The 26,233-nt window shown below is 49.6% G+C and overlaps 2 protein-coding genes and 1 long non-coding RNA gene across 3 annotated transcripts; 1 reads left to right on the top strand and 2 right to left on the bottom strand.

Moving 5' to 3' along the window:
• The first annotated feature begins 124 nt into the window (after nucleotides 1-124).
• LOC135817385 (uncharacterized) lies at nucleotides 125-1,344 on the top strand. The gene is made up of 2 exons (XR_010553535.1): nucleotides 125-666; nucleotides 1,069-1,344. It is a non-coding gene; the product is annotated as an uncharacterized LOC135817385 (long non-coding RNA).
• A 1,654-nt stretch (nucleotides 1,345-2,998) lies between these two features.
• On the bottom strand, nucleotides 2,999-14,245 carry LOC135817384 (dermatan-sulfate epimerase-like). The gene is made up of 2 exons (XM_065330562.1): nucleotides 13,431-14,245; nucleotides 2,999-6,697 (listed from the first exon to the last, which is right to left on the bottom strand). Exons 1-2 carry the CDS (start codon nucleotides 13,872-13,874, stop codon nucleotides 3,530-3,532), a joined length of 3,612 nt encoding a protein of 1,203 aa, XP_065186634.1. The 5' UTR covers nucleotides 13,875-14,245; the 3' UTR covers nucleotides 2,999-3,529.
• Nucleotides 14,246-20,361: 6,116 nt separating this feature from the next.
• On the bottom strand, nucleotides 20,362-24,292 carry LOC135817383 (box A-binding factor-like). Its single transcript, XM_065330561.1, has one exon. The coding sequence runs from the start codon at nucleotides 23,986-23,988 to the stop codon at nucleotides 21,037-21,039; it is 2,952 nt and encodes a 983-aa protein (XP_065186633.1). The 5' UTR covers nucleotides 23,989-24,292; the 3' UTR covers nucleotides 20,362-21,036.
• Nucleotides 24,293-26,233: the final 1,941 nt, after the last annotated feature.

The raw sequence follows: 26,233 nt of genomic DNA, 5'->3' as shown, positions 1-26,233 counted from the left end.
ATCCATTAGAGTATGTCGTAAGTGGTAGAATGGCGAAAACCGGAAGCTTCTACGACAAGGATAACATACCTAAATTACCAATTGCAATTTTCCATATTTGGCACGAGGGGGCCCCCGCCCACTCTGTGACGTAAAACGTTCTCAGTGACCTCCAAATTTTTTTATTCAAATGGTAGACCTGCAGAAATTTTGAAAAAGGTATTCACTGTTTTTTCTTCAATCAATAACCCTTGTACTAGTATTCATTCGATCATCATGTTGGAGGAAGAGGAGACCACGGGAGGTGTGGAGGTGGACGCCACTTCGGATTCAACAACACCGAGGCCTTTTAGGTTCGAGCCGAAGCGCGCATCAGCGTCTGCGAAACTGTCTACAAGTAATATTTCTGAGACTACAACGTGAAGAGAACGCTTTGGTTGCAAGTGCTCGCGTGAGAAGCACTGCTTGATGCCGTTGCGGACAATGTAGCATGATGTGGAGCGAGGTCGAGTCGACTTGTTGCTGGGAGGTTCCTGCAGCTTTCAGTAAACGCGGCGAGCAGGAAGGGCTGCAGTGCGTCACGCAGCACTCAGAGTTTGCTGTTGTTTGCCTGCAAAAATCAGTGCTCGAGGTGGCATTGCTTTCCTTCGAAGAATTTCGGGCAAGGTGTGGACCGTGGTCAAACAGGTGAGGATTCACTGAATCGGTTTCATTATTTCCTTTCTTTCCATGTTTCATGTACCGGTACAAAGTAGATGGGAAGTGTTGTGCAATGATTTTGTGTACAGTATTCAAATTCACCAACTTCCATCACACAATCATGAAGTTCTATTGCACCCATGCCAATATAATTATACTGGTACAACGATGTCTTTCATTCATACTATTCCTAGCACTGTAAGTGTTTCAACTGTGTGTAAAAGTGATGTAAATTTGAAAAAAGGCCAAAGTGTCTTTAGTATAGTATTAGTAGCCCATAGAAATATTAACTCGAATCCGAAACTATTTACACTGAAACTATTTACTTTTACACAATCATGAAGACACTCGTGGTATGTGTATCTACATCTCTCCAACTGTTTTGTGCAGGATTTGGAGACATGTGGCGTATAGACAATACACATGGTTCACCCATGGATACTTTGGACGCAAGCAGCGGCGTGTGATACCGTCTTGCGTGGTATCGAAGATAAAGCAGCTGTACCAGAAGCCAATGCAGATGCGCACTGGGGCTTTGAGGAAGCAGTTGGACATGATGATGATGATGATGATAATGCTTCTTGGCCTGGTTGACGTTCACATAATCATTGGTACATGTGCATGCAGAATGTAGAAAACAGTTGACAGACACGATTTATAACTATTCTTGACTCGGGCAATATTTGTGTTTTCGGGTGGGCGCATGCTTTGCACCAATGCAGCTGCACGAACAATCTGGTAAAGTTGACAGATACAATGGCACAAGACTGTACTGTGTTCGGGAGCATGGGGTTGTGCCGGTGCCGTTGCGAATGCCGAGAATGGTTGTATGCACATCGTTCAACAGGTCCTTCAAGAAGTTGCAGGACATTGTCGTGCAGCTTCTTGGCCACTTTGTGCTCTTGGTGTATTCCAGCCTGTACCTGAGCACACCCTCCTTGGTTTTGGCGTGCGCTCTCCCTATATTGGCATTGTGGGACAGACATGCCGACTGTACCCGTGCTCTCATGCCATTGTACGAAAAGTGGACACGTTTTGGTGCCCACTTCAGTATGACAGCATGGAAATTTTCCAGACTACAAATCATACTGTACCTTGTATTTGTGGCAGTGTAGCTGCAACCGGAAAGTAACGCAATGGAAACTTACAGATAAAGAGAACCGAAATAACACACATGATAACGTTCCATGTACATTACATCAATTCTCGACTTCACTGACTAGGATTTTGAGTAGAGGACTTTGAGTAGGACTGTAGTCGTTTAGAGCTACGTTCTGGACGGCACAAAATCATGCCGTTCACTTACCTCATCGTGCTCACGTTCCTGGAAGTAAATCGAAGATGGTCTGCTTTTGCTGGCAGCAGAGGTAGAGGAGCTACTAACTATTAGTATGACATGCACCGCCAAGTTTCAGGATGGCAGAGACCCTGGCTTCAAGCGTCGCTGCTGCTTCTGCTTATAGCCACCAATGCGTTGTGCAAACTCTTGTTGGAAATCTCTTTCATAGCACATCTCAGTGAAATGCTCAGTGCAGACACGATTATTTTTCGTCGGAGAAAAATCCTTCCAACATACTCTCCATAGCCAAGCTGTCGTCAGGTTCGCGTCAGCCAGAGGAAAGCCATGCTACGACAGCCCGCAGGCGCCTCTTTCTTCGTGACATTTTTGCATCCAGAGACGCAGCAGCGAGTCGTGACAATAAATCGGGCATGGCACAGAACAACAAGCACTTCAACAATGGCCAAGGACTTTTCATTCTTGCTTCAATTATTTGAAAATTTCATCTGAGTGGACCGGGCTGAGAACGTTTTACGTCACAGGGTGGGAGGGGGCCCCCTCGTGCCAAATATGGAAAATTGCAATTGGTAATTTAGGTATGTTATCCTTGTCGTAGAAGCTTCCGGTTTTCGCCATTCTACCACTTACGACATACTCTAATGGATTCCACAATAAAAAATGGGGGTGATTTTGGACCGGAGTTCCCCTTTAAAGTAACCCCCAGCTACACAATTCCCTGGCAACAGATGTACAGCTAACGTTAGCACAGTTATCCTCACTGAACAAGAAGAACGGTGTAGGAGGGTGAGACTCACATTTCATGAATGCTGGAGTTGGTAAGAACCGATACTGCCATGGCCGCACCAGCCCCGCTCTTAGCGATAGCGTATTTTCCGCGATACTGGCCGAAACGCTTACACTTCTACTACAGTACTACTGAATGAAATCCAGTCGCGTCACTGTCAACGTACACGCCGGACGCTACACACCCATACACCTGCGAACACTGGACTGCAAAATGATGCAAGGCGCAAACTTGAGTGTGATACGACTGGATTTCATTTACCAGCACTAGTTTTCTAGTCCCAAAGAATTTCACCCAATTTGAAAACAATGCACACAAAGGGCCCTGAAACGATGTGGCACTGATTTCAGACAGGCGGTAACAAAAGACCGGTGCTAATTTCCAAAAACACGGTATCGGCTGTCGGCTGCATGTGGCTATAATGCATCATTGCCTCCAGCTGCAGTCAACTACAAGCACTCTATGCACACAGCCAGTCTATCATACTAAAGCAAACCAGATTAGCTGTTACAACACTCAGCACAAACTTCGGGTTCTTCAAGCGACAACCAGTCTTGTTGTTGCTTGTGTTTCTTTTCATTGAAGGGAGGGGCCGGGGGGGGGGGGGGGATACTTTCTATGATGGATTTATGAAGCACTTTGTTATAACTGTAAGGGGCCAGATTCCTAGTTTCGACGAAAGCCATATATATTTCATCCACCTAAAAAATAAAAAATAAACTTGGTCCGGCCTGCAGCTCGAGTACTACTTAATTCGAGTGAGAAAACTATACTGTATACTGTTGGAGCTCTTGCAGGACACTACTGCATATTGTTTCGATATCATGACGCATTGACAGACGCAATGTGCTGCCAGCAGACTTTCCTGTCAGGTAGGACATGGTCTTCTGAAACTGCGCAAGACCACTGCGCGTCATGAGGTTAAGGTCGTTCTGTACATTCGGTCGGTGCGGCAGGCGCAGGAGGCGATACAGACGCGCTGCGTCGCGTCCGGCGGTGAGCGCGAATGTGTGCAGCGGCAGCACCTGCACTCGCCGTGGACCCCACCGCTTGGCAAGGCAGAGAACGGTGCTCATATAGGCCGCCCAGTAGGTGGCGAGCAGTTTGTGCCGCGCTGTCTTGCTAGCCGATGGCCTGCTTAACTCTATCGTTAGGAGGTTAGTCCACATAGTGTGCGTCTTGTAGCATGCCCCTAGCATTGCCTCAGCAGAGCATTGCAGCGCCGGGGCAGTAACGAGCTCTTTCAGATGATCAAGGTACAGCGGCGCTCCATGCTCCGTCTCCAAATGTTTCGTTTTAAGAACATTAGCAACCCAACGTACAGGGTCGTCAACAACTATGATGGCCAGCCTAGACTCATCCACTCCAAGAAACCAGTCCAGCTTGGGCATCCACACACCTTTGTAGTCTACAGCAATAACCAATGCTGTGGGGTCATCAGCCAACGTTGATTGTCCCTCGGCTCCAAACATACACGAATGGGCAGACTTGAAAAACTCTATGAAAGCCGACTTGGCAGCGGGTTGTCCAGAGCAGGCTGTTCCATTAGGCCAGTACCAGGATTGAGGATATGACACGAGAGTGCTGCACGACGACTCGCTGCCAGGCTTCAACGACAGAGATTTCAGCACGACGTCCGGTGACTTGCGGAACATGCGCTGCACGGCGTTGCGGGCAGCCGCACCCGGGAAGAGTCCCGTCAGAAGCACTTGCGGCCGGCCACTTTCCGTGCTGCCTTGCACAGTGCTTGTACTACTTGTGGAAGCTGGGCTGAACAATGTTGACTGCACACCATCGCGGGGATTTTCTCGGTTCACAGCAGCCGCTGCCAGATCATGATTGTTTCCGTCACACGATGGATTTATTGTGGCGAAGACCAAGCAGAGCAGTATAACCCAGCTCAGCACAATGGCCTTCACAGGACATTGCTGCAAGGAGAGAGTGCGCCTGAAAGCGCAGCCGCTCACAGGAACCATGAACAGACCGACCAGCATGGCAAAGTAGAGCATTATGTAGCACACTTGTATTTCCGTTTCCCGCGGTTTGCTTATCATATGCAGTGGCAAGTCAAGATCGGGCGTGTCATTTCCTGATGATGATGTGTACGTAGACGCAAACTCTCTGCCACCAAATCTTGTCAGAATGCCATCCTTGACGACGTGGACAAGCAGTCCAGACCCATGCCAGTTGTAACGATGAGATAAGTAGGTGTGATTGGTCACAACAGATGCTGTATATGCCACGTCGCCGACTCTCAATCCCAGCTCAACAGCATGCTTGGACTGACGAACAAACTCCACCGTGTCGCCGTCACGCCTATCTGCCTGGATAAGCCAGGCGACGGTGTTGCTCCCGTCCATCAGCGGGATGGACACGTTCAGATAGTGACCTTCGACCGTGCCTCGCTTTCCCTTGAACTGAGGGAAGTACGTACTGCCAGTTGTTGCAGTGGATTTGTAACCATGTCCAACAAACCATTGCATTCGAGCAGCATCCCATGATCCGAGTGAGGCGAATACTGATCCTGTATTGGCATGTACCTGGAACGCCTCGAAGAGGTTGTGGAAGAAGGCATTGCCAGCCTGCACAATGCTATCAGCGCCCAAGACAATGGAGTCGATGACAAGCAGATTGCCACTGTCCAGAAGCAGCAGTGTACGAGTGTTCCTCAGCACACCGAGGCTGGGTGGATACGCAGTTGTACTGTCGCTCATCAATACCACCAAGCCGTCGCGTTCCTCGGCCATGATGATGCTCGATGTGCTATCCCGCGACGCTCCATACCGGTAGTCAAGCCACTTGCCTTTGCACGCTCCCAGCTGACCGACTAGATTACCACCGGCGCACATCACGTACTGGTGCTGCCGGTCACCGTTGCTTCTGCCCGGCGCAATCTCAAACGACCACACATTGTCCAGGTAGGAGTTCTTCACTGCGTAGAAGGATTCCGTAATGAACGGCTTTCCGTTCGGGTAGAACACGAACGCGCCGCGATCGGGATGCTCGTGACCGGCGTTGAACGACGTGAAGATGCCGCGCTTGTTCAGGAACGGGAACTGTGGATGAGTGAGATTTCTGGAGATGTCGTAGAGAGATCGTCCAAAGATCGGCCCGCACTTGAGCGACAAATACGTGTGTCCCATGCTGGTGCCACCACCATACGACGCAAAGCCCCAGTCGGGCAGTGTGACCATCGGTGACTTGAGCAGCTGCTGTGGCTCGCGCTCGCCGACCGACGGATCGTAGAAAAGGAACTCAAACGGCATCATCTGTATCAGGGCAGTTGGCTTGCTGGCTGCTTTGCCAGTGTCCATTCGTTCTTGGATTCGCCTTGCCAGCCAGTTAGCTTCTCCAGTGCGCAGTACGTATTTATCCAAGAAGTAGAGCTGGGCAATAGGACCATACTGATAGTCAATGCTAGCGTCTGCAGTTCCGGACGGACCTGCATACCCGGGCAGGGTCGTGGCCGTGAGGAACGTCAGGTACTCGCGCAGCCAGGGGTGGTCGTAGTAGCTAGTGGCCTGGTGTCGCTTCATCAGGTGGATGTAGAGCATGAGAGACCGCGACGTGTACAGGCTGTAGTGAACGCCCTCGTGGAATGAGCCGTCTGTGATGTGCCGCATGAGCTGCACGTTGCGCTGCATCAGTACGTTGACAATATCCTGCTGTCGGCGCGACGCCTCGGGTGCATGGTCCTGTATGACCAGCGCACCCGTCAGAAACGCCGTCAGCACCGTCGGCATGTGATTGTGCACGTACTGTCTACTCCAGCCTGCCTTCTTGCTCGCGAGCTTCATTAGGTGGGTGGTCTCCTGCAGGATTCTGTCGGCTATCGCTGTCCGTTCCGTCTCTTGCAGGCTGTCATACAGCATATCGTACGCTAGGGAAACTGCCAGCAGGTGATGCGCAAGAGGAACTTCGTCCTTCAAGCCAGCCTGCAGCCACAGCACAGCAAACAGCAGAAACACGGAGCTGGAAACTAATCAAGACCAACACAACACGCTGTGCAACGACGGAACTACACGCTTACCTCGGTTATCCGGACCCCGAAGTTACCGGCACTTCGGTCTACCCGGCACCCTTTGAGCGAGTTTCAGTGGAAATATTACTACTCTTTCGTCACTTTTTTGTGGAAATAGTGACATCATATGCCATATCCATGGACTTTCCCGATTAAAATATAATTATGTGATTCGGAGTTACTGACATTTCAAAGTTTTAAAAAGGGCAGTGCCCGGTCCCGAACCGCCCGGATAAACGAGGTATGAGTGTGCCTGATCATATCCGTGGAGCTGACGCGCCAGTACAGCGCATGGCAGTGAAGTCCGGCCTTGCAGCTCCTGCTGCTGCCAATGTCATTGTTGTACAGTCAGCTTTACATATAACGACACTCGGCGGGGCGCCAGAAAAGTGTCCTTATTGGCAAAGTGTGCGTATACCTCAAGTCCCATAATATTATACAGTTACTGTAAAACGAGTAACTATTGCGACGTAAAAATGTTTGCGAATTTTGCGAGAGGCCCCGAAGCGCAAACTTTGAACAACGCAAACTCGCGCCATGTAAAGTTCAGTGCAAGGACTGATTCGACTGTGTAGAACGACTGTAGAACGACTCGCAAACATCAACCCTTTACCTTCTGACCAAAATTCCCAGGCAGTTCCAAATGCGATATTTCTCACCTCATTTTGAGAATATCTTTGGTTCTAATCAACCAATTTTCACAATCTTGGGCATTCTGGAAAGCTCTCCACGAGCTGCGTACAATGAGCTCAAACTGGACACTACTGAGATCACATATCCAACGCCAGGGTGCTTCAAATACTCCCCACCGCTGGGTATCCGAGAAAATCCTCTCCTCGTCAGCCATTTCTCACTCCTTCATCGTAAACATTTCAAATTTGTTTGCTTGAGTTTCTTTTTATGCTGCCCACGCGCTCAAAACATGCCCAGGTGACTCAGCATGTCAGGAGAGGGGAAATCCCCAGCTCAAGGCCAGTCACTCAGAAAAAAATCGACTTTTGCCGTGGCTGAAATGTCGAGCGCGATATCTTTGAATTGCGGCATCGCAGCTCTTTGCCGATTGTTGCAATTCAAAGCAAGGCTCTTTGGCTTCTTCCTGCATATTTAGTTTATGAGATTCCGTCAGGAATTGATTGAGTTACGCAAGTTTTAGTGCATGCATGTCCATCGACCAAATTCGGTCGATTCATGTACACACAGAAGGTAAAGGGTTAAACAGCGCAAACCAGTCTAAATTTGTAAAACGCAAACATTTATTGTCGCAAACGTTACTCGTTTTACAGTAGATGGGACTTTGCTCTGGTCATGGAAATTCTGTCCTTATTCGCAAATTGTCGTTATATCCGCAGTCGTTATTAGCTCTAATTTACTTCGTGATTCCAAACATACATGGCACCCAATTGCATGTCAGGTATACAGTCGACTCCTTATGTACCAAACACCATTGTGCAGGAGAATTGGTTATTTTTAGTGGAGGTTCTTTATAACAGACACTGATGCACTCACACCTTACAGGCAACACGTCATGATTGGCAGGTGACCCATAACTGTATGGGTGCAGTTGGTTTACATGCCGCCTTACAAGGTATGGTTCGTTATAAACGAAAAATTCCAACCAATTGCCTATCACCACAACATGCAGGGAGCGGCGCTTGTTATGGTTAGGCCATGTAATCAGAGAAGGCAGTGACTCAACATCCTACAAAGCTCTAAGACTTTCAATCGACACCAAAGACATCAAGAAGCCCAGAAAACCCCGTAACCAGATGGATCGACAACATCAAGAATGACTTAAAGACAATAAACGTTTCCATTGCTGAAGCGGAAGCTATTTCTCAAGACACGGAAGCTTGGCTCTGCATTCTCTCCTCTTTCTCTCTCTCTTTCTTTCTCTCTCTCTCTCTGTGTCTATCTATCTCTCTCTCTCTCTATCTCTCCTCTCTCATCATGCATGCGTCACACTCTCATGGAATATTTCTCTTATAAGATTGCACGCTTCACACTCTCATGTAATATTTCTTTCCTTTCTTCGTCTTTTTGTGAGAGCTTGGACAATCCACTTGTCCAGGCAAGAAGGCAGCAATGCTTGTTCTTTCTGGCGAAGTAAAATAAAATATACCAACCAACCAACCAACCATTGTGAATCAATGTGTGGCAAAAAAAATGGAAATAGAGCTTGAGAGCAGTTGAGTATTTCGGAGCTCCTGAGATGGAAACTGTAAACTGCCACTTTCCTTGTCGACGGAGCATCGAACACTTGGACATTGCCAAGACCATAGCTTCCTCCGGATACGAGCTAACTCTGGTCATCCAGATCGATCTCCAGAGCCGGCCGGGGGGGTGTTCTCACCCTGTCCAATTACGACATTAGAAATCGTCTCGTGGAGAGTGGACTGGAACTAAATGGAGAGCGGGTGAGTGTCCTGCCAGGTGATGGCTCACTGTCTTCGTGTCATGTCCTTGTGTATGGCTGTGCGCTCAATCTGCATGACGGTCACATTGCCTCAGCATTGGCTGAGTTTGGGGAAGTTATCGGGAAAATTGAGAGAGAAAGCCTCGCCCATGAGGGCATAAAAATCCTCACGGGGACTCGACGTGCACTTGTGGTGCTCCAGAAACCAGTACCGTGCAAACTACGCATATCCCGTACATTGCACCGCATGTACCACCGCGGGCAACAGCACACCTGCTTTCGCTGTCATGCTTCTGATCATATGGCAAGAGACTGCCCGAAAAAGGCGACTGCAGCCAGCAGCACTGGGGCCCGATCGTACGCACATGCAGTTCACTCTGTCAGTACGAGCCCACAGCAACAGCAACACGTTGCAGAATGCGTACAAGTAGACACCCAGCAGGACCAGGAGCGCCAGCAGCAGCCTCCGCCGCCTCCACAGCAGGAGCTGCAGCGTCAGCAGTCGCCTCCACCACCGCCTGCACAGGAGAGCGGTGTCTCATCCCAGCAACCCAGTCCTGTAGGCACAACATTGCCGTCCAAAATACCTGTGCCCCATCCCGCGCGGCTGCAGGCCCTGGTCCTGACACCAGTCGTGCCTGCATTTCCCAAACCATGTGGCAAAGCTGGCCACTCGTCTCCAGATGAGGCTGGTTTTGTCCTGGCAACGGGAAAACATACGTTCACTCCCAAAGTTCTGACCGGTATGCGTCCCCCATCCCCGGACCCTCAAGTCGCCTGGGCACACCAAGCCTCAGCGCGTGAGATGCAGCAAGTGGCTGATCGAGTGAAGAGCCGCAGAAGAAGCCGCTAAGTAGATAAGTAAACTTTCTGTTTTGTTTTTGGTGCAGTCTTATGTCAGGATGTCCCCTTTCCTTCTCTAATATTACCACATTTTCTCTTAATCCCAATGCCAATTCATTTTTCCCTCGCGCTATTGTGCAACCCCCCCCCCCCCCCCCCTCCCGCACCACAGCTGCGTCTACTGGGTGAGATTCGGGTCGGTTGCTTAAATATCTGCAGTCTTAGACACAAGGTTACAGAGCTAGAAGACCTTATTAACCTGCATATGTGGGATGTATTTGCCCTTTGCGAGACGTGGCTGAACAGCACCATATCTGATAATGAGATCCACATTCCTGGTTACTGTGTTGTCCGCTGCGACCGCTATGGCCGCCAGGGGGGAGGAGTATGCATTTTCTACAAATCAACGCTCCCCGTGTCTCACCGTCCTGATCTCCATGTAGACGGTCTTGAAGGCAGCTGGATTTCGGTAAACAGACGTGGTCACCAGCATCTCATAAGCTGCATGTAACGCCCGCCTGACTCAACAGTCACCTATTGGGAAAGACTTGACGGAGCGCTTCATAAAGCAGCATTGTTGACACCATCTATGACTGTGCTTGGAGACTTCAATGTCGATGTCGGAGCCGGCACAACATCCCCGCACTATCAGCGCTTCTCAGATTTGGTAGCATCTTATGGCCTCAGAAACCTGGTCACAACTGCCACTAGGACCACACCCCAGTGGCCCAATGGCAAGATCATCGACTTGATCCTCACAAGTTGCGATGATGCCCGGAGTTGCGCCGTAGCGCCGTCTGCCCTCAGCGACCATGATGCCGTTCAGGTCCTCTTGGGCCTGCACGTTCAAGTGCCCAGACAAGCATGTGACTCGAGGAAGCCATTCCGCAACGTACGTAGAATCCACATTACCTGATTTCCGAGGCGACCTTGATGCAGCACACCTTGATACCTGGCCCTCGAACACTACAGTTGACGACATGTGGTCAATTTGGCACTACAAATCTTGGCGACCCTCAACAAGCATGCTCCTCTCCAGTGTTCTACTGCCAAGCGGAAGCAGTTACCACCCTGGTCGGATCAGCACCTCTTCCAGCTCACCCAGTGCAAGAATCGGCTGCATAGGCATTGGCGGGGAGACAAGGCAAACGCTGCGCTCCACACTGCATTCAAGCGCGCCCGTGCGGAAGCTAGAAATGCATACCGACAGAAGCGAAACACTTACTTCCAGGGACAATGTACAGCAAACGCAGGAAACACCAAGAAGCTTTGGCGTACCATTAACAAAGTCACCTGTAGAGACCGTCCCCATGTTGAACCCTCGTGTACGATCGAAGATGTCGCCTCAGCCTTCCACAAGGTGGTTACTGATGACTGTCGACCGCAAACTTTGTCTGCTCCCCTCGGGCCTCCACCCCGCACTTCCCTCCCCAAGTTCTCACATGTCAGTATCGGTGCTGTTGAACGGCTACTCCAGCAAGTTAATCCCGCGAAGGCAACAGGCAGCGATGGTGTACCAGGGGCAGTCCTCAAACTCTGCTCTGACGTCTTGGCGCCGTCTGTCACTAGCCTGTTCAATGCCTCGCTGTCGTGCGGACATGTGCCCTCGGCGTTCAAGCTAGCCAATGTCATCCCACTGCATAAATCTGGTGATCCATCGCTGCCAACTAACTTCCGCCCTGTATCCCTTCTACCCATACTCTCCAAGCTGCTAGAGAAGTTGGTTCAGAAGGAGCTCATCACCTTCCTGGACATAACAGCATCGTTACCAACAACCCAGTTTGCGTTCAGGCGTGGCCACTCTACCGAAGACGCATTAGTCCTTATGTCAAACCGCATCCTAACAGCCAAGGACCAGGGCCTATTCACAGGTGTATGCCTGTTAGACATGTCCAAAGCCTTCGATAAAGTCCAACATGTCAAGCTATTGCAGGATCTCCACAGTGTTGGGGTGTCCGGTACTGCCTTGGACTGGTTCGCCAGCTACCTATCCGGTCGCACTCAACGTGTCTGTCTGGGGTCGCGGACTAGCTCTATATCAGCTTGCACGAGTGGTGTCCCCCAAGGTTCGGTGATGGGTCCCATTCAGTTCAGCCTTTACACCCGTGAGGTCCCCGCTGTAGTTGGCCAGTCCGAGTCAGTTCAATTCGCGGACGACATTGCGCTCGCGTGCAGCCGGCGAACAGCACAGGAGGTATCCGATGCCTTATCTACTACGGTTTCAATCCTTGCAGACTGGCTGAAGGATCGAGGCCTGATCCTCAATGCTGGCAAGAGCCAAGTAGTGCTAATTCCTGCCGGCCGTCAGCACACAGCTGATCTACAGGTCGTCTGCCATGCCACTTCACTGCCTAGTATGCTAAGTGCTCGTTATCTTGGCGCCACAATCGATTCCGGCATGTCCTGGCACACCCACATTGCCAAATGTTCTGCACGCGTGTCGCAGAAGATCGGAGCACTCTGGCGAATGCGCCGCTGCCTGAATCACCAGTCATGCATGACCTACTTTAGATCGCTGATCATGTCTGACCTGCTATATGCCTCAAACGTGTACTCTAGCTCACTGAAAAGAAGGTACCTCGACCGTCTACAGGTCCTGCAGAACAGTGGGGCTCGTGCTGTCTTTGGTCTGTCCGCGACCTGCTGGAGCGCATGGCAGTGTTCCGTGTGGTAGAAGTCTTTAATCAGAAGCTAGTATACCTGGTGTGGCGCTGTCGTTATGCACTGGCAAGTCCAGAGTTGCAAGACCTGCTAACTCCCGCTGCACCCGGCCCTACTCGGCTCCAATCTGCCATGGGCCTGTGCGTGCCAGTTTCCCATTCGGTTGCGGGGCGGGGGCGCTTTGCTTGCAAGGGTGCTGTATTATGGAATGCCCTCCCCAGCGACATCCGTGCCATCCATCACGCTCGGCAGTTTCGCACACACTGGTAATCCCCTATACCTGTGCCCTGTAGACAAGCGAAATCTTCTGTTTTCTGTTCTCTTTCTGTTGTACCCGATCTCCCTCTGATGTACCGCTGACTCTACGCTGAAGATCTAAGTATTTTAATTCTCATTCTCATTATAATTTTCATATTCGCTTTCATGTTATTGGGTTCTATGCCCGTTTGAATTTGCGAATCAAAATAAATACAAACAAACAAATACAAACAATGTACAGTCAACTTCGCTTATAACGACACTCGGCGGGCATAAAAAAAGTGTCCTTATTCGCGAAGAGTCGTTATACCCGAAGTCTCATTATGTATTACAGTTGGAAGGGACTTTGCTCTGGGGATGGAAATGCTGTCGTTATTCGCGAATTGTCATTATATCCACAGTCGTTATCAGCCAAGTTGACTGTACTAACTTACTTATCATGCTAAAAATATCTGCGCTTTCTATGTCTTACCACATTCCAACTTTTGAATGTCATCATCTGGCGTAAGGAGCCAAGTACTTCCTCCTGCATTCTGTCGTTTTCTGGCTCCAGCACAGTCATGAAGGCTCTGGGGATGAGACCCAAGCTGAAATGCTCGTTCCACACTGCTCCGAACTTTTCCTCTGTGTCTGGCGGGGTGTAACTGCTTGTGTGGTTGCGCAGTCTGGCTTGCAGGCGATTGACAATGCTGGCGTGACTAGTGCTTGCCTGTTTCCTCAGCTCGTCAATCTCGGACCTGTCAAAAAGTAACATGGGATGTGTCAGAGTCTCCGGCCTATTCGTCAGTTGATCCGCAATCTCTTCTCCAGCATGCAGATCGGCGTAGCCGCCCCGTCCGAACGCCGCGCACAGCACTAGCGTAAATACTCGTAGACAGGTAATCATCCTGCTCCAGCCAAGTCGTGCTTGACGCATCGCACCGCGAACCGGTTGTCAGTGCTGATCGGCAGATGCGCCCATTGTCCACCACGGGATCATCTTCGGAACGCTGCTCAAAGACGATCTAGTGCAGTGATCCCGGCCTTGTGGCGTACTTCAGCAGATTGACATGGCACGAAAAATACTTCTGTGTATGCTGCGCTGGTACATGGTGATCACAGAGCTCGCGGACACATACACGGCCCAACATCCGCCATTCCGAAGCTAAACCAAAGAGTCTACCCATATAGCCATGGCTACCTAGATCTACACTCAAAGGAGATTGGGAAATCACGCTCTCCTCACCCAAACGGCGGCCACTCACACTGAACACCAGCACGGCTGTTGCTGCATGCAGCACTTTCTTTTTATCTCTTTGTCCCAAAAAAGTCCGACAATAAATGAAAAAGCCGAGCTGATGAGCATGCATGCGCGCATACATGTATAGTCACAGCTACAGGTAGATCCTGTGCATGTGCACGTGCGTAGATCTACACCGGTACGAGTACCCCGGTGATTTTTACGTCTCTGGCCTGGACTGAGGCTGGAGCCGGCCTAGCCTAGCCTGTGGAGGCTGGACAGTGGACTGCATGCATGATGCAGTGCTATGCAGCCAACAAAGGCCCCATATGTGGCAGCTACCGAGGCTCAGATCAGATAAGTCCAGATCGCCACACGGAGTGCAAAGCTTCGTTTGATGACTTTTTTTAAGTTTTTTATTTGGTTTGGTTCAACGGTATGTTTGGTTAGCCGCTTATATTACTTCTTTTCAGTTCGTTGCCTCAACAGTATAAAGTACAAATATCAAGAAGGACGAACGAAAAGAGAGAGACAGAGCAGAAAGGAAGATGCAGCTGGAAGGAAAGAAAAACAGAGTTCGAGGTCGCAGTTCTCCTGCCAAGCAGCCCTAAAAATCACCGTGCACTGACTTCATGCTCATCATGTTACTTTCCGAAGCGGAAAGATTCGAATACAGTTAAGTACGGTGTGTTCGCTATCGACCACAACAAAATGGTCCCTGAAAACCAGGGAGTAGTACAATGTACTATTGTACTGCTCCCTGCTTAAAACCGCCCCTCATAAAACCTGACAAGATGTAGTAGGTGTGTGTGTGTGGAGGGGGGGGGGGGGGGGGGCAGGGAGTAGTAGTAGTAGTACAGTAGAGTCGCGCGCTGAAGAACGCGGAGCCCAAGAACGTCCAGCCTGAAATTCTAAGAACACCACAGCCTAAAGCTAAGAACGGCGGTGTTGGTTTTCTGGCAGCTTGTGGAATACATATGATCCAGTACGGATTGTTTCTAAGAACGTGTTATAAGAACGCAGCCAGATTGCAGAAAAAAATAAGAACGTCCCAGGCTAACCCCTTGGAAACAACGTTCTTGGGCGCGCGACTCTACTGTAGTAGAAGAATTTATTATTTTGATAGGGAAGGCCCTACAGAAGTTGCCGTCTTGTTATACAGGGAACCCTAAGTGCTCTTTACAGAGCGAAACAAAAACGTAGTACGAGTAGTAAAAGTTTTTTTTTTAATACCGTATTATCTCTATTATAAGCACAGTCTCCAATAATAGCACGTCTCCAATAATAGAACACCTTGGGGCGGCATTCAAAAAATAAAGTGCTCAGTCTCCATTATAAGCACACTGTGTAAATTCATTATCTGTACCGGCGAAAAAACCGTGAAATGTGTGTGTCAGACATGAATTTGGCATGGCAACATACCTCTGAAATGAGGTTGAAATAATAATAGAACAGTCTCCAATAAAGGAACGTCTCCATTAATAGCACGGGGCGGAGGTACATTGAAAAAATAAAGGACCGTGCTTATATTAGAGATAATACGGTATTATACTCCCTGGTCGTAAGACTACTGCAGCAAAGTCTGGCCTGGGATGGAGGTTTTACACACAGTCACTTGACTACATGCCTTGTACACTTCCAATACGAAACAAGAAGAGTTGGAGCTGAAGCTGAAGCCCAGTGAAGGACACCCCGGTAGGGATCGGCGGACTCTGCTCGAAAAGGTGGCAGATTCTGCTCGAAAAGCAGTGAAATTGGCAGAACCATACAAACCTTATGGCGGGCAATTCCTCGAATTCTGCTCCATTTTTTAATCCACATACCAAACATGCATGAAACTTACCAGAAAAAGTACCGAATTCTGCCAATTTTTCTGCCGGCAGAGTCCGCCGGACCCTACACCCGGACCACAGGGAAACCCTATTCCGAATCTGAGGCACTTCCACTTGAAAGCTGTCGGGTGACGGCCTACCACATGCACAGGCCGCGAGGCTGACAAATGACAGGATTTACAATGTAGATGTGGCCAATCTGCCCTTCCCGTCCCACACCACTCAGTCCCATCAATACACCCGGCTATCCGCCAATCTGCCCTTCCCGTCCCACACCACTCCCATCAATACACCCGGCTATCCGCCAATCTGCCCTTCCCGTCCCACACCACTCCCATCAATACACCCGGCTATCCGACTGACCTCTGTAATTGAATGTGCCAAGTGCAAGCTTTGTTTCCTTATGCACCATATCCACACCAGCGGCATCACTTTCAGCCCTCTTCGGATAGAGTAACTAAACCCTCCAACCTCCCAGTTACACCCGTGGCAATGCCACCATGCCACAGAATCTTTAATACGTCCACTCCTCGCCCAGATTCGTTAACCTCCTTCTGGTATTCATGCTATTGGTTCTTCTCATGTTCTCATTTCTCTCTGATTCTGTTAGAACTTGGCTTGTAACTACCCGTACATAATCTGTGATGACTATTTTCTCATTTGCTTGAGCACAGCTCGTGCTTCGAGCCAGATCATGTTCATCTTTTATTCTATCGCCATCATATTGGGCATCGATGCCCGTTTGGTTTCAACCGTTTGTGATGTAGAATAAAACTTCAAACAAACAAACAAACAAACTGTTTTAACATGTATTGCATGTACAGGTCTACCCTCGTTAGTACGGAATCTGCAACATCGGTTCATAAGACTCATTTACATGTACAGTCGTCCCTCTCTAATCCAGCACTTTATAATCCAGCACCCTCGATAAACCAGCACAATTTTCCAAAATTTCCTCTTCATGCACATTCTAGCAGAAAATGAGATTTGTTAATCCAGCACCCTCCCTAATCCAGCAGATTTCCGTGGCACAAATGGTGCCGGATTATAGAGGGACCACTGTACATGTATACTGTAGTAGTCAACGATCCAAAATCCCCCTACGAAATGTGTTTATCAAAAACTTGCATGTACATGTACATGTACGACTATCACCAGTATTCAAGTCCTGATAGTAGACAATACTCAGGCGTTAAATTAAGACTTTTAAAAAAATGTTGACCCCTTCCCCTCTGCCTGGATTGTCTCTACTAACGAGGGTAGACCTGGCTGAAGGCGCTGATCCTGATTGTGCTACCCAGTACCCAGTACATGTATTCAAACAATACGACATGGAAAGAAGGAAGAGCGCCAAAGATCCAAGGGATGAAACTCGGCGATGAAATGAAAATGAAAATTTGAAATAGTCTAATCCAAAGAAACTCTAGGCAGATGTACATGTATCAAGGTTGTGTATTGCCACTACCGGTACTACTCTAGACTAGACTACCAGCACTGCCTGATGATTGGTGGAGAGAATCATACCTCAGCATAATTGTATCTCTCTAGCTAGGCTTTTCATTACCAATCATTAGCCCTCCACTGTCTGCTATCTCAACCCTACAGCCTCCCATTATAATGGAACTCCCTTCAATTTAGACTACGTCTTTGGGAAATCCTCCAAATATATAATAATAAATAATAATACCTGATTCCCTGGTCGATGGTAGTGGGTAGTACACTGTGTACTGTACTTCATCAGAGCCGGGTGGGTGAGTCACTCTTGTACATGTACCTGTAGCGGCTATCCTGCTTTTAGTACGTTGATGACCTCAGTCTTCGTCAAAACGTCCTCTTTGAAAGTACATTTACATGGAATCATAATTATGTATCAGTTCGGCGAATAAGAACTGAAGCACAGAATGTCAAATTATTTATTTTAAAGCAACCTTGAGAGACTGATGCAGGCAGGCATAGTGGGATGGTCTAAGACCATGATTGAGAAACAGAGGGTACCAGGTTCAAGTCCTGCTTGGAAGCGGAAGGATTTTTCCAGCCGTGCTGCGACCCACAGTTAATTGGGAACTCGTGGCCTGGCACGAGGGAAACATGGATGCAGTGAATGGGATTTCGGTCTTTGACCACTTTGTGGTGGGTCTGATCTACTCACCTCCCACCGTTTAGGCGCCTTGATCCAAGAGGGTGGTGGCGTTCCTGCGGATGCGGAAAACTGGGCCTTTGGCCGAGTCTCACGCGAACCGTGAAATTTTTTTTTTTTGAGAGAGACTGAAGTCAAAAGCATTCTGCAGAGACCGGGAAGTCAAAAGCATTCTGGAATGTGTGAGTGAGATTCGCTGGGTCTTTGAGCCTCGGAGAGTGACAGCAAGCGACAAGTACTACTAGTATTCCGGGTAGCGTGGTGAGACTAGTGAGGTTTAGTCCCACGTAATCCGTGGGTACTTTAGGCCGCAACCACACTACGTAAAAATCACAGTACAAATTTTCATGCATATCTCAGTACAAGTCGGTACGCAACCACACTACACTTTTCGGTCTGCATAGATGACGTTTTCACGCAACCAGCACGTGACGTTGTCGTACCAAAGCGTGTGCCATGCGCTGGAAAAGACCGGGAAATTCAAAAACAATGCTGATGCTGATGCTATGTACGACAACCAGGTACAAAAACAAAGTTGTACACAGATGGAGCGCGAAAACGACAAACGCGGCTTTCTACAGGGGTGCGCCAGTTGCTGAAAACCTACAAAGCGCATTTTGCATTTCGCACGCGTCGGCATGACGATTTCTACTGTAATGCCGTTTGTACGTGATTTTGTACCTAGTGTGGTTGCAGCCTAACGTGGGTGTACCACGTGATACTCAGTGACCCACGTACAGACGTTTTCTGATTCACGACATATCGTGTATGGAGGCTCACCCACGTTCCGCCAGAACGTGGGTGAAAATCAGAATGGAGCGCATTGTGCGAGCTATGAGGGTGCTCAGCTGAAGAAGTTTCCGAAGCACGAAATCAAAATATTGGATGAGCTTCTTAGGCCGGGGTAGCTTCGTCTTTGACCAGGTTTTGGCCTTTAGCTTCATGCTTTTGTTCGTTCCGTGTGACTAAACACAACATTGCAACGTGGGTGCCCTTCATCCACTTTACGTGGATCACCCACGTACGCGTTTCCGTTACGTGGGAACTAAACCTCCCTAATGTCTCAGCCAGGACTCGCAAGAGAACATCAGTACGTGAAGAAACACGATACAATGTAGCCGATATACAATGTCATGTAAAGTGACCGGAAGAAACACGCCTGTACTAGCTGAAGCGACGCATAGGCGTTATCATGGTGATGAACTGCGCCTGGTTGGAGAGTCCCTACGAAAGGTTCACACATTCTTAGTCAGGTAACAGTTAGAAATAGAATTTCAAATGGTGAACGGTACTATTCGGCCAATAAAATGTAAAGAACTCTTCCTCTCCTCTCCTCCATGCGCTCTCACAGCCGACTCACTGCTACCCTCGGTAGCCATTACACACACCAACAGTCATACAAGGAAGGGTTGCAGGTAGATACTGAATTTCTCAGGACAGCTGTTTCGCCTTCATAAGGCTCATCAGAGAAGGTGATATTGAATAGGATGATATCAGGTGGAGCTTCCTTGTATGGCTGTTGGTGTGTGTAATGGCTACCGAGGGTAGCAGTGAGTCGGCTGTGAGAGCGCATGGAGGAGAGGAGAGGAAGAGTTCTTTACACCTAGTTAGAATGATAATAATACTAGTAGTTATACAATGTAGGTCAGTTGGGAGTTACTTAGGACCATGGAGTAGTAAAATAAAATAAAGTATTTTGATACTCCCTGCTTAGGACCCAGCCTGGAGTCACAGTAAATGGGCTGTATCCCGGCAATCCTGCATCTCAACCACATATCCTTCGTTTACAGACAGAAGCTGATTTACAGTAGACAGCGCCCATCAATGCTGTATTTGTTGATGGCTCAACAAGCCACAGTGAACTTGCAATCTACTTGTACTTGTATGTATGGTCATTTATATGCCTAAATGGTCCGTTTCGTGGACAAGGAGCAGGGCACTCTGCATCTTCAAACTCTGACTGAAAATCATACATCGATAGGCGGCCATCATTTGGGTCCTGCTTCTAAACATGTACATGTGGTCACTAGTACATAGTACTGTAGTATTACTGTATTGTGAATACACCAGTTCTCGAGTACATTACTATTACCTGCAAGTACTTTCTTCTTGGCTGACAAAACCACCATTGCAAATACAGTATAGACCTAGTACCATTATACTTTAGGATCCATACTCCCATACATAGCAAATTAGCCATAATATTGCAGAGGAATAATATTGCAGAGGAAGCTCGACAACAGGTCAATGCGCTTCATCAGTATTTTCATCACGGTTCAAATTCTGTAGCTTTCTGGCAATGTTTGCCCTTTTCGAGGGACGCGAAAAGCATAATTTTCCTTGGGGCTCATGGAAAATAGCGAACGACCTGGAGGATACACCGAAGATAGATACTAATAAGTGGCTTATCACAATTGTGCAGTCCCCGAGTCAGCAGGAGTGATTAGCAGTTTTGGTATTATCAAGAGTAAGATCAGCTCCCTGGGAGCTTAAATAGATGTACTCTTGGTATCATTTGAGGGGTGAGATAACTGTATAATAGAAGTAAGAAAGGGTTTGCTCCCCACACTGGAGCTCACGCTATTCCGCCGACTTTACTTGACACTTGACTGACTACTTCGTAATAGAAGTAAGTCGAGGAAAAAATATGTTGTCATCTTTGAGGCAGCCCCATCGGGCTATTGTACAGATTTGGACTTCACAGAACAGTACACTGATCTTCAATGAGCTTATGTATGCAGACTGTAACTATTAGAGGGACAAAGTGTAGCGTTGTATTTTGAAAGTGGCCAATAATGCATCTTTGTGTAAAGAAGTCCAGACAATGGAATATATTTCAATGATGTGTGTCGCGGGGAGCGGAGAGTAGGGGGGGGGGGGACCCTCAGACTCAGTTTTCATGTTCAGTGTCCAACAGTTGCAGCTCCGGCAAATCCAGATCGACGTCCTCGTCGCCACTGCGATAGCAGTACATGGGCGAGGAGACATCACTGGGCGGACTGGCTGTGTCGCATGCTGGCACCACTATGCTGAGTTCCTTCTCGCTGCTGGATGAACAAGCATACTGATCGTTTGCGTTCCACAATGGTTGCTGCTTTCGCTGCTGCTGTGCATCCGCGTGCACTTGTGGCGCAGACACACACGGGTCCAGATCGCCTTGCTCAAGTCCGCTGATGACTGGTCCTGCACCTACATCAAGCATAGCATTGTCGAGACAAGGATGCGGCAATAGTTCTGCGCCACCCGACGCACTGCCAGCCTTTGGATATACTTCTTGGACGTGGGTCGCCGCCAGGTCACTCTCTGTTACAATGCAGTCAGAGTGTGGTGTGTTGCTGTCTTCTGCTGCTGGATCGGCATTCGTATCTGTTACGTCTCCACCATCATCAGCATCGCTAACGTTATCGGCATCACCTCCTGTGCAGCTGCTTGCCGTGCTGCTAATACCAGCGCTGATGCTGCTCTCGCTACTGCTGCTGCTAGAGCTGTTGGGAGTGTTCCTGCCGGCGACACTCACGACGTCCTTCTCACCTCCATTCTCCTCGCCATCATGCTGGGTGGCGGGGACCTGCGGACAGGAAACTATGCCAGCCTCGTGGCGTTGCTGGCTTGGCACTATTGGCTGATGATCCGATGCAGGTTTCTGCCGAGTCTCAGAACGAGTGATGTCCTGGTGCATCTGGTCTTGTTGGCTTACTTCCCCTTGCTGGTCCTGTCCGGGATGCGGTTTCTTTGCTTCTTTCTGACCTTGTTTGTGGAACTTGAGCTGTACCTGCCGCTGCTGGTGCTGGATAAGTTGCTGCGACCTTTGCTGCATCAGCTGCGATTGCTGCAGAGAGAGTTGTGTGGCAGCGAGCAGTTGTTGCTGGTGCTGCTGGTGCGGATGGGGTTGGTGGCCTCGGTTTGTTTGCTGAGGGACCGTGCTGGCGGATGTGGCCAACATGGCGTGTTGTTGCTGCACCCCTACTGCTAGTGTCTGCTGCAGTTGAGCTGACATTGCAGCGGGATCCGCCATTCGAATAGGATGCGAGGTAGGTGGAGCGCCGGCGGCCCCCGAGGCGGACAGAGAATGTGTGGTATTCCACTGTCGTTGGTGAGTGAAACCCGCAGCTCCTGGCTGGCCCTGTTGGCCAAAAAACGCCATATCGGCGTACTGGAAGAATGAGCTCGCCGGAAGTGTGTACGAGCTGACTGGGTCGTCAGCGTCTGGCTCTTTCCAAGTAGTGACGTAAGGTTGTGCAGGGGTGCCAGTGCTAGTGGTGGCCATTGTCGCTGCGCCGCTAAACATACAGTAGTTGGCAAGGTGCTCTGTGCTTCGCGCCATCCTCCACGCAGCGTGTTGCTGGCTAGGCGAAGGCGAGGCTGAGTGAGGATTCTGCATGGCAGAACTGTTCCCGCTGGACGGCGGAGAATCACACAGCCCGCCGCAGTCGTTAGCGACCTGATGCCGCTGCAGCGAACTGTCCGAAATCAGGCCCGGAGTATCAGACGTCGGCGCGGCTCCGAGACCGGCGGCGGCGGCGACCGTGGAGCTCGGCGTACTTCCAAAGTTGCTGGTGGAAGTAGGCATTAGCATGTGATTGAAAAACCAGCCTTCAGGATCATAACGTGATGCGTCAACATGCCCTGCGCTAGTAAGATGATCATGAGTCGGTACTGTGGAGTTGAAACTATCTGGCGAGGGCAATTGCACATCTTGGCCATAATCCAACGGATAAATAGGCAAAAGACCTGTGCAGGATGCATCGACCATGGTGGTGAGTGGTGTGGATGATGGTGTCTTGGCTGTATTGCTGGTGGAGGCTTGAGACACACCGGCTCCGCTGCGGAGGGACATGGAGCCGGCGGACCTGGACCGCATGCGACTGCGATGTTCCTGCCCTCCTCGGCGGGACTCCTGCTGCTGGTGTTGCTCCTGCTGTTGGTGTTGTTGCTGTTGGTGGTGGTGATGGTGGTGGTGATGATGATTATTATGTGAATGGTGGGCTGCGAGGCGAATGTCACCGTCGTTGCTTGCTGTCATGCTGGTGTCCGAGAATACGTTGCTGGCCTGCAGGCGCGCCCGCACACTCAAGCATGGAGCTTGACCGTCATACTCGCACAGGAGCTCGGACAAATCGCGAATGTAGTTAATTGCCAGGTGTAGTACTTGAATCTTGGACGTCCTGCCAGCACCAGGGTAGATGGGGACCGCTCGGCGTAGTCGTCCCAGTGCAACGGTAATATGCTGCTGCCGTTTTCGCTCTCGCAGTGTCGCCCTCATTCGTCTGTCCCGTAGGTCGTCCCTGCTGCCAGAGTGCAGAGTATTCGACGGACCAGTGCTATCAGCATCACCACTACCATCATCAACATCTTCATCGTCGTCATCCATGTCATCCATGTCGGCGGCGGCAGTGGCAGATGCCCCCGCATGGCCGCGATGAGGGGAGACCGTAGTCTTGGTGTCGTTGTCAGCATTTGCTCGCCGGTTGTTGCTGCTGCTGCCGCTGCCTGGACCGGAGAGTGACATGCGTGCCCCACCACTCCCACTGCGCCAATCTCTTGCTACTGTTGCTGCTGCGGCCGCCGATTTGCGAATGTTACTGTCAAAGCTCAAGTGCTCGGTCATGGCGCAGCCTTGTGAACCCATGTAGAACCCAGCATTAGCAGTGGCATTGCTAGCACTCGTGGTGTTGTTCAAAGCGCTACTTGAACAGCCAGTAGCCAGCGAGGAGGAGGAGTTGCCGTCGAAGTTTCCCGCGCCACTTGAGTTTCTGCGGCGTAAACTGACACTATCGGGTCGACTGGAGCGTCTGCTGCTGCCACCGCTACGACTTGCTCGTGAGCTCCTTTTCCTTCCCATGATAGAACAACACGTCGGAGAGGACGGTAGACTCTAACCTTGGACCGTCTGAAGAAAGAAGGCGATGGGGTCCGCATGTCCTGTCGCATATATTTCCCCTCGAATCCTTCGTAGTGCAGGACCCCTTCGGCGCGACCGACTCCGAATAACCGACAGGCAGTTGAGCTGCTGATTCAATCATGTCATTACGTGTACATACATGTCTACAGGGTTGTAAGGCCAATCTTGATGCAGATCGTGAGAGCAAAAGTACCGTTGCTGCTCCCAGTCCTGCTTGTCCACCGCCATCCCTCTCTGCCCGAGGCCAGATAGAGAAAACGCGTTGGCGCTGTGGAGATAGATGGAACAAAAAACCACCACTTCCAGTTTTCTGTGCGCGACTAGCGCCCGCCCAGGACACAATTGGCACTGCACAGTGCACGCTCAGTACACGTGAGTGACACCGGAGTCGTGCTGACGACCGGAGTAAAGCGTTGGTCAGAGTAGCCGGAAACCCCTTGGCCGAGGAGCGTGTGATCGCAGACGTGCCCATTGCACATAATATCCAATACACACTGCACGTAATGGTATACGACATGTGCTCTTCTAATGCACACAGCACACTTGAACGGAGCTCTTGATTCACCGAATACTAGTACTAGTCGGTTCTAATCCTGACAGTCTAACGAAGGCCTATATCAATCGCCTGTGAAGCTTCTTTGTTGTCACGCACCGTCGTTGTAAGGCTTGAGTGCACCTAAACCCATAAAGGCATAATGCAATGCTGGGATCAATCACGAGCGCCTAGAGAAACCTGGAACATGTACATGTAAATGCATGCCGCAGAAATAGAAATAAATACCATAACTAAGGCGTGAATGACAGACGTAGCGAATGTTAATGGAGGCATTTCAGCTAGCGCTAATCTCAGCTGGGTATACAGTAACCCCGCAGGAGAAAGAGAGTTACAACGAGATCTACCGTAAAGAGCTCTACTGCAGACATAATTAGAATTCTCCGTAAGTAATAGTTAGATAGGCATGTCGCATCCGCCCATAGCTGGGTGCATTCTGACAAAGCTGCGGCTCCTGTAGTACTGGTATTCGGCTGCATCAGGGATCACGTCTTGCCAATGCACACCCTGATCGACAGTGCTGCTTCCTTAGCCATACATAGACTTGTGCGTTGCCCCTCGGTACAAGGATACTACTTCGTTGGAAGGCGCTCGCCGTTTGGGAGGAAAGGGAACGTTATTTGTGCATGACACGAAATCACTCTTTCTTTCCAACTAGGCCCCATTCTTCTACATGTTACAGTAACGCTGTGCCTGTAATGGTGATTACCCGACATATCACCGGTGGGGGGGGGGGGGGGGTGGGGGGCACGAAATGCAATGCCATTGTCAAGACCATGTAGTCAAGGTCGCACTCAGATCATGCGCCGATATAGACTACCCTCGATCCTACTTTATGTGCTTTACTTGTACACGTACATTATTATCATAATTATTGTTGTTGGGTGTGCATGTTCATCACTAGAGATAACTATGCACATTTTCTTTCACTAACGTCCAACCAATCAAGGGCTATTTTGCATAGACGGGACGAAACGGACGCCATTTTGCGTTCGGGCCTTTTTCGATGAAATTGTGTCCAGCATCCAACTCTAAAAAGCAGTAGCTTGTCGATTTTGTTTGGCAAGGTGCGATGCATTGATGGATGCGTTTGGTACGGACCATAATTTACCACCTGCTGCTAGACCATTGTAATGTTGTAATGTACATTGTGCATGAAGCACGACGCTCCGTCTACGAACTCGCCTGTCCAACTTACTAAAGAGTTGTTCTCTTGAAAGGGCTCGCCACCTGCAGAAAGCGGATGCTAATTCGCTCGTAATTACTTTTTGCCGCTGTGCCAACACATGGCCAAGTCTGTTTGCGGCTAATCCCGATATATCCAACAGTGCCAGTGCCCTGCCAATTCGACTGTGCAGCAGCGGAACAAATTGGGCCATTGGTGGTTCTGGGTGATTTCCCTGCATGTCGATATGTCGTCGTTCGCTAGAACAGTGTTCGGTAATCGACTCTCGTAGCCTAGGTAACATATGTGCGTGTACAAACTGGCTTGCACTTCAAGCACACGACCAGCTAGTGATAACGCTTTTGTGTTGCTACCAAGTACACACACACACGCGCACACACACACGCGCACACACACACACACACACACACACACACACACACCGGCACACACACACACACACACAC

Source organism: Sycon ciliatum, chromosome 5 (genome assembly GCF_964019385.1).
Source record: "Sycon ciliatum chromosome 5, ocSycCili1.1, whole genome shotgun sequence".
Lineage (NCBI taxonomy): Eukaryota > Metazoa > Porifera > Calcarea > Leucosolenida > Sycettidae > Sycon > Sycon ciliatum.
The sequence above is the reverse complement of the archived record's forward strand: the minus strand, read 5'-3'. Positions and strand labels throughout refer to the sequence as shown.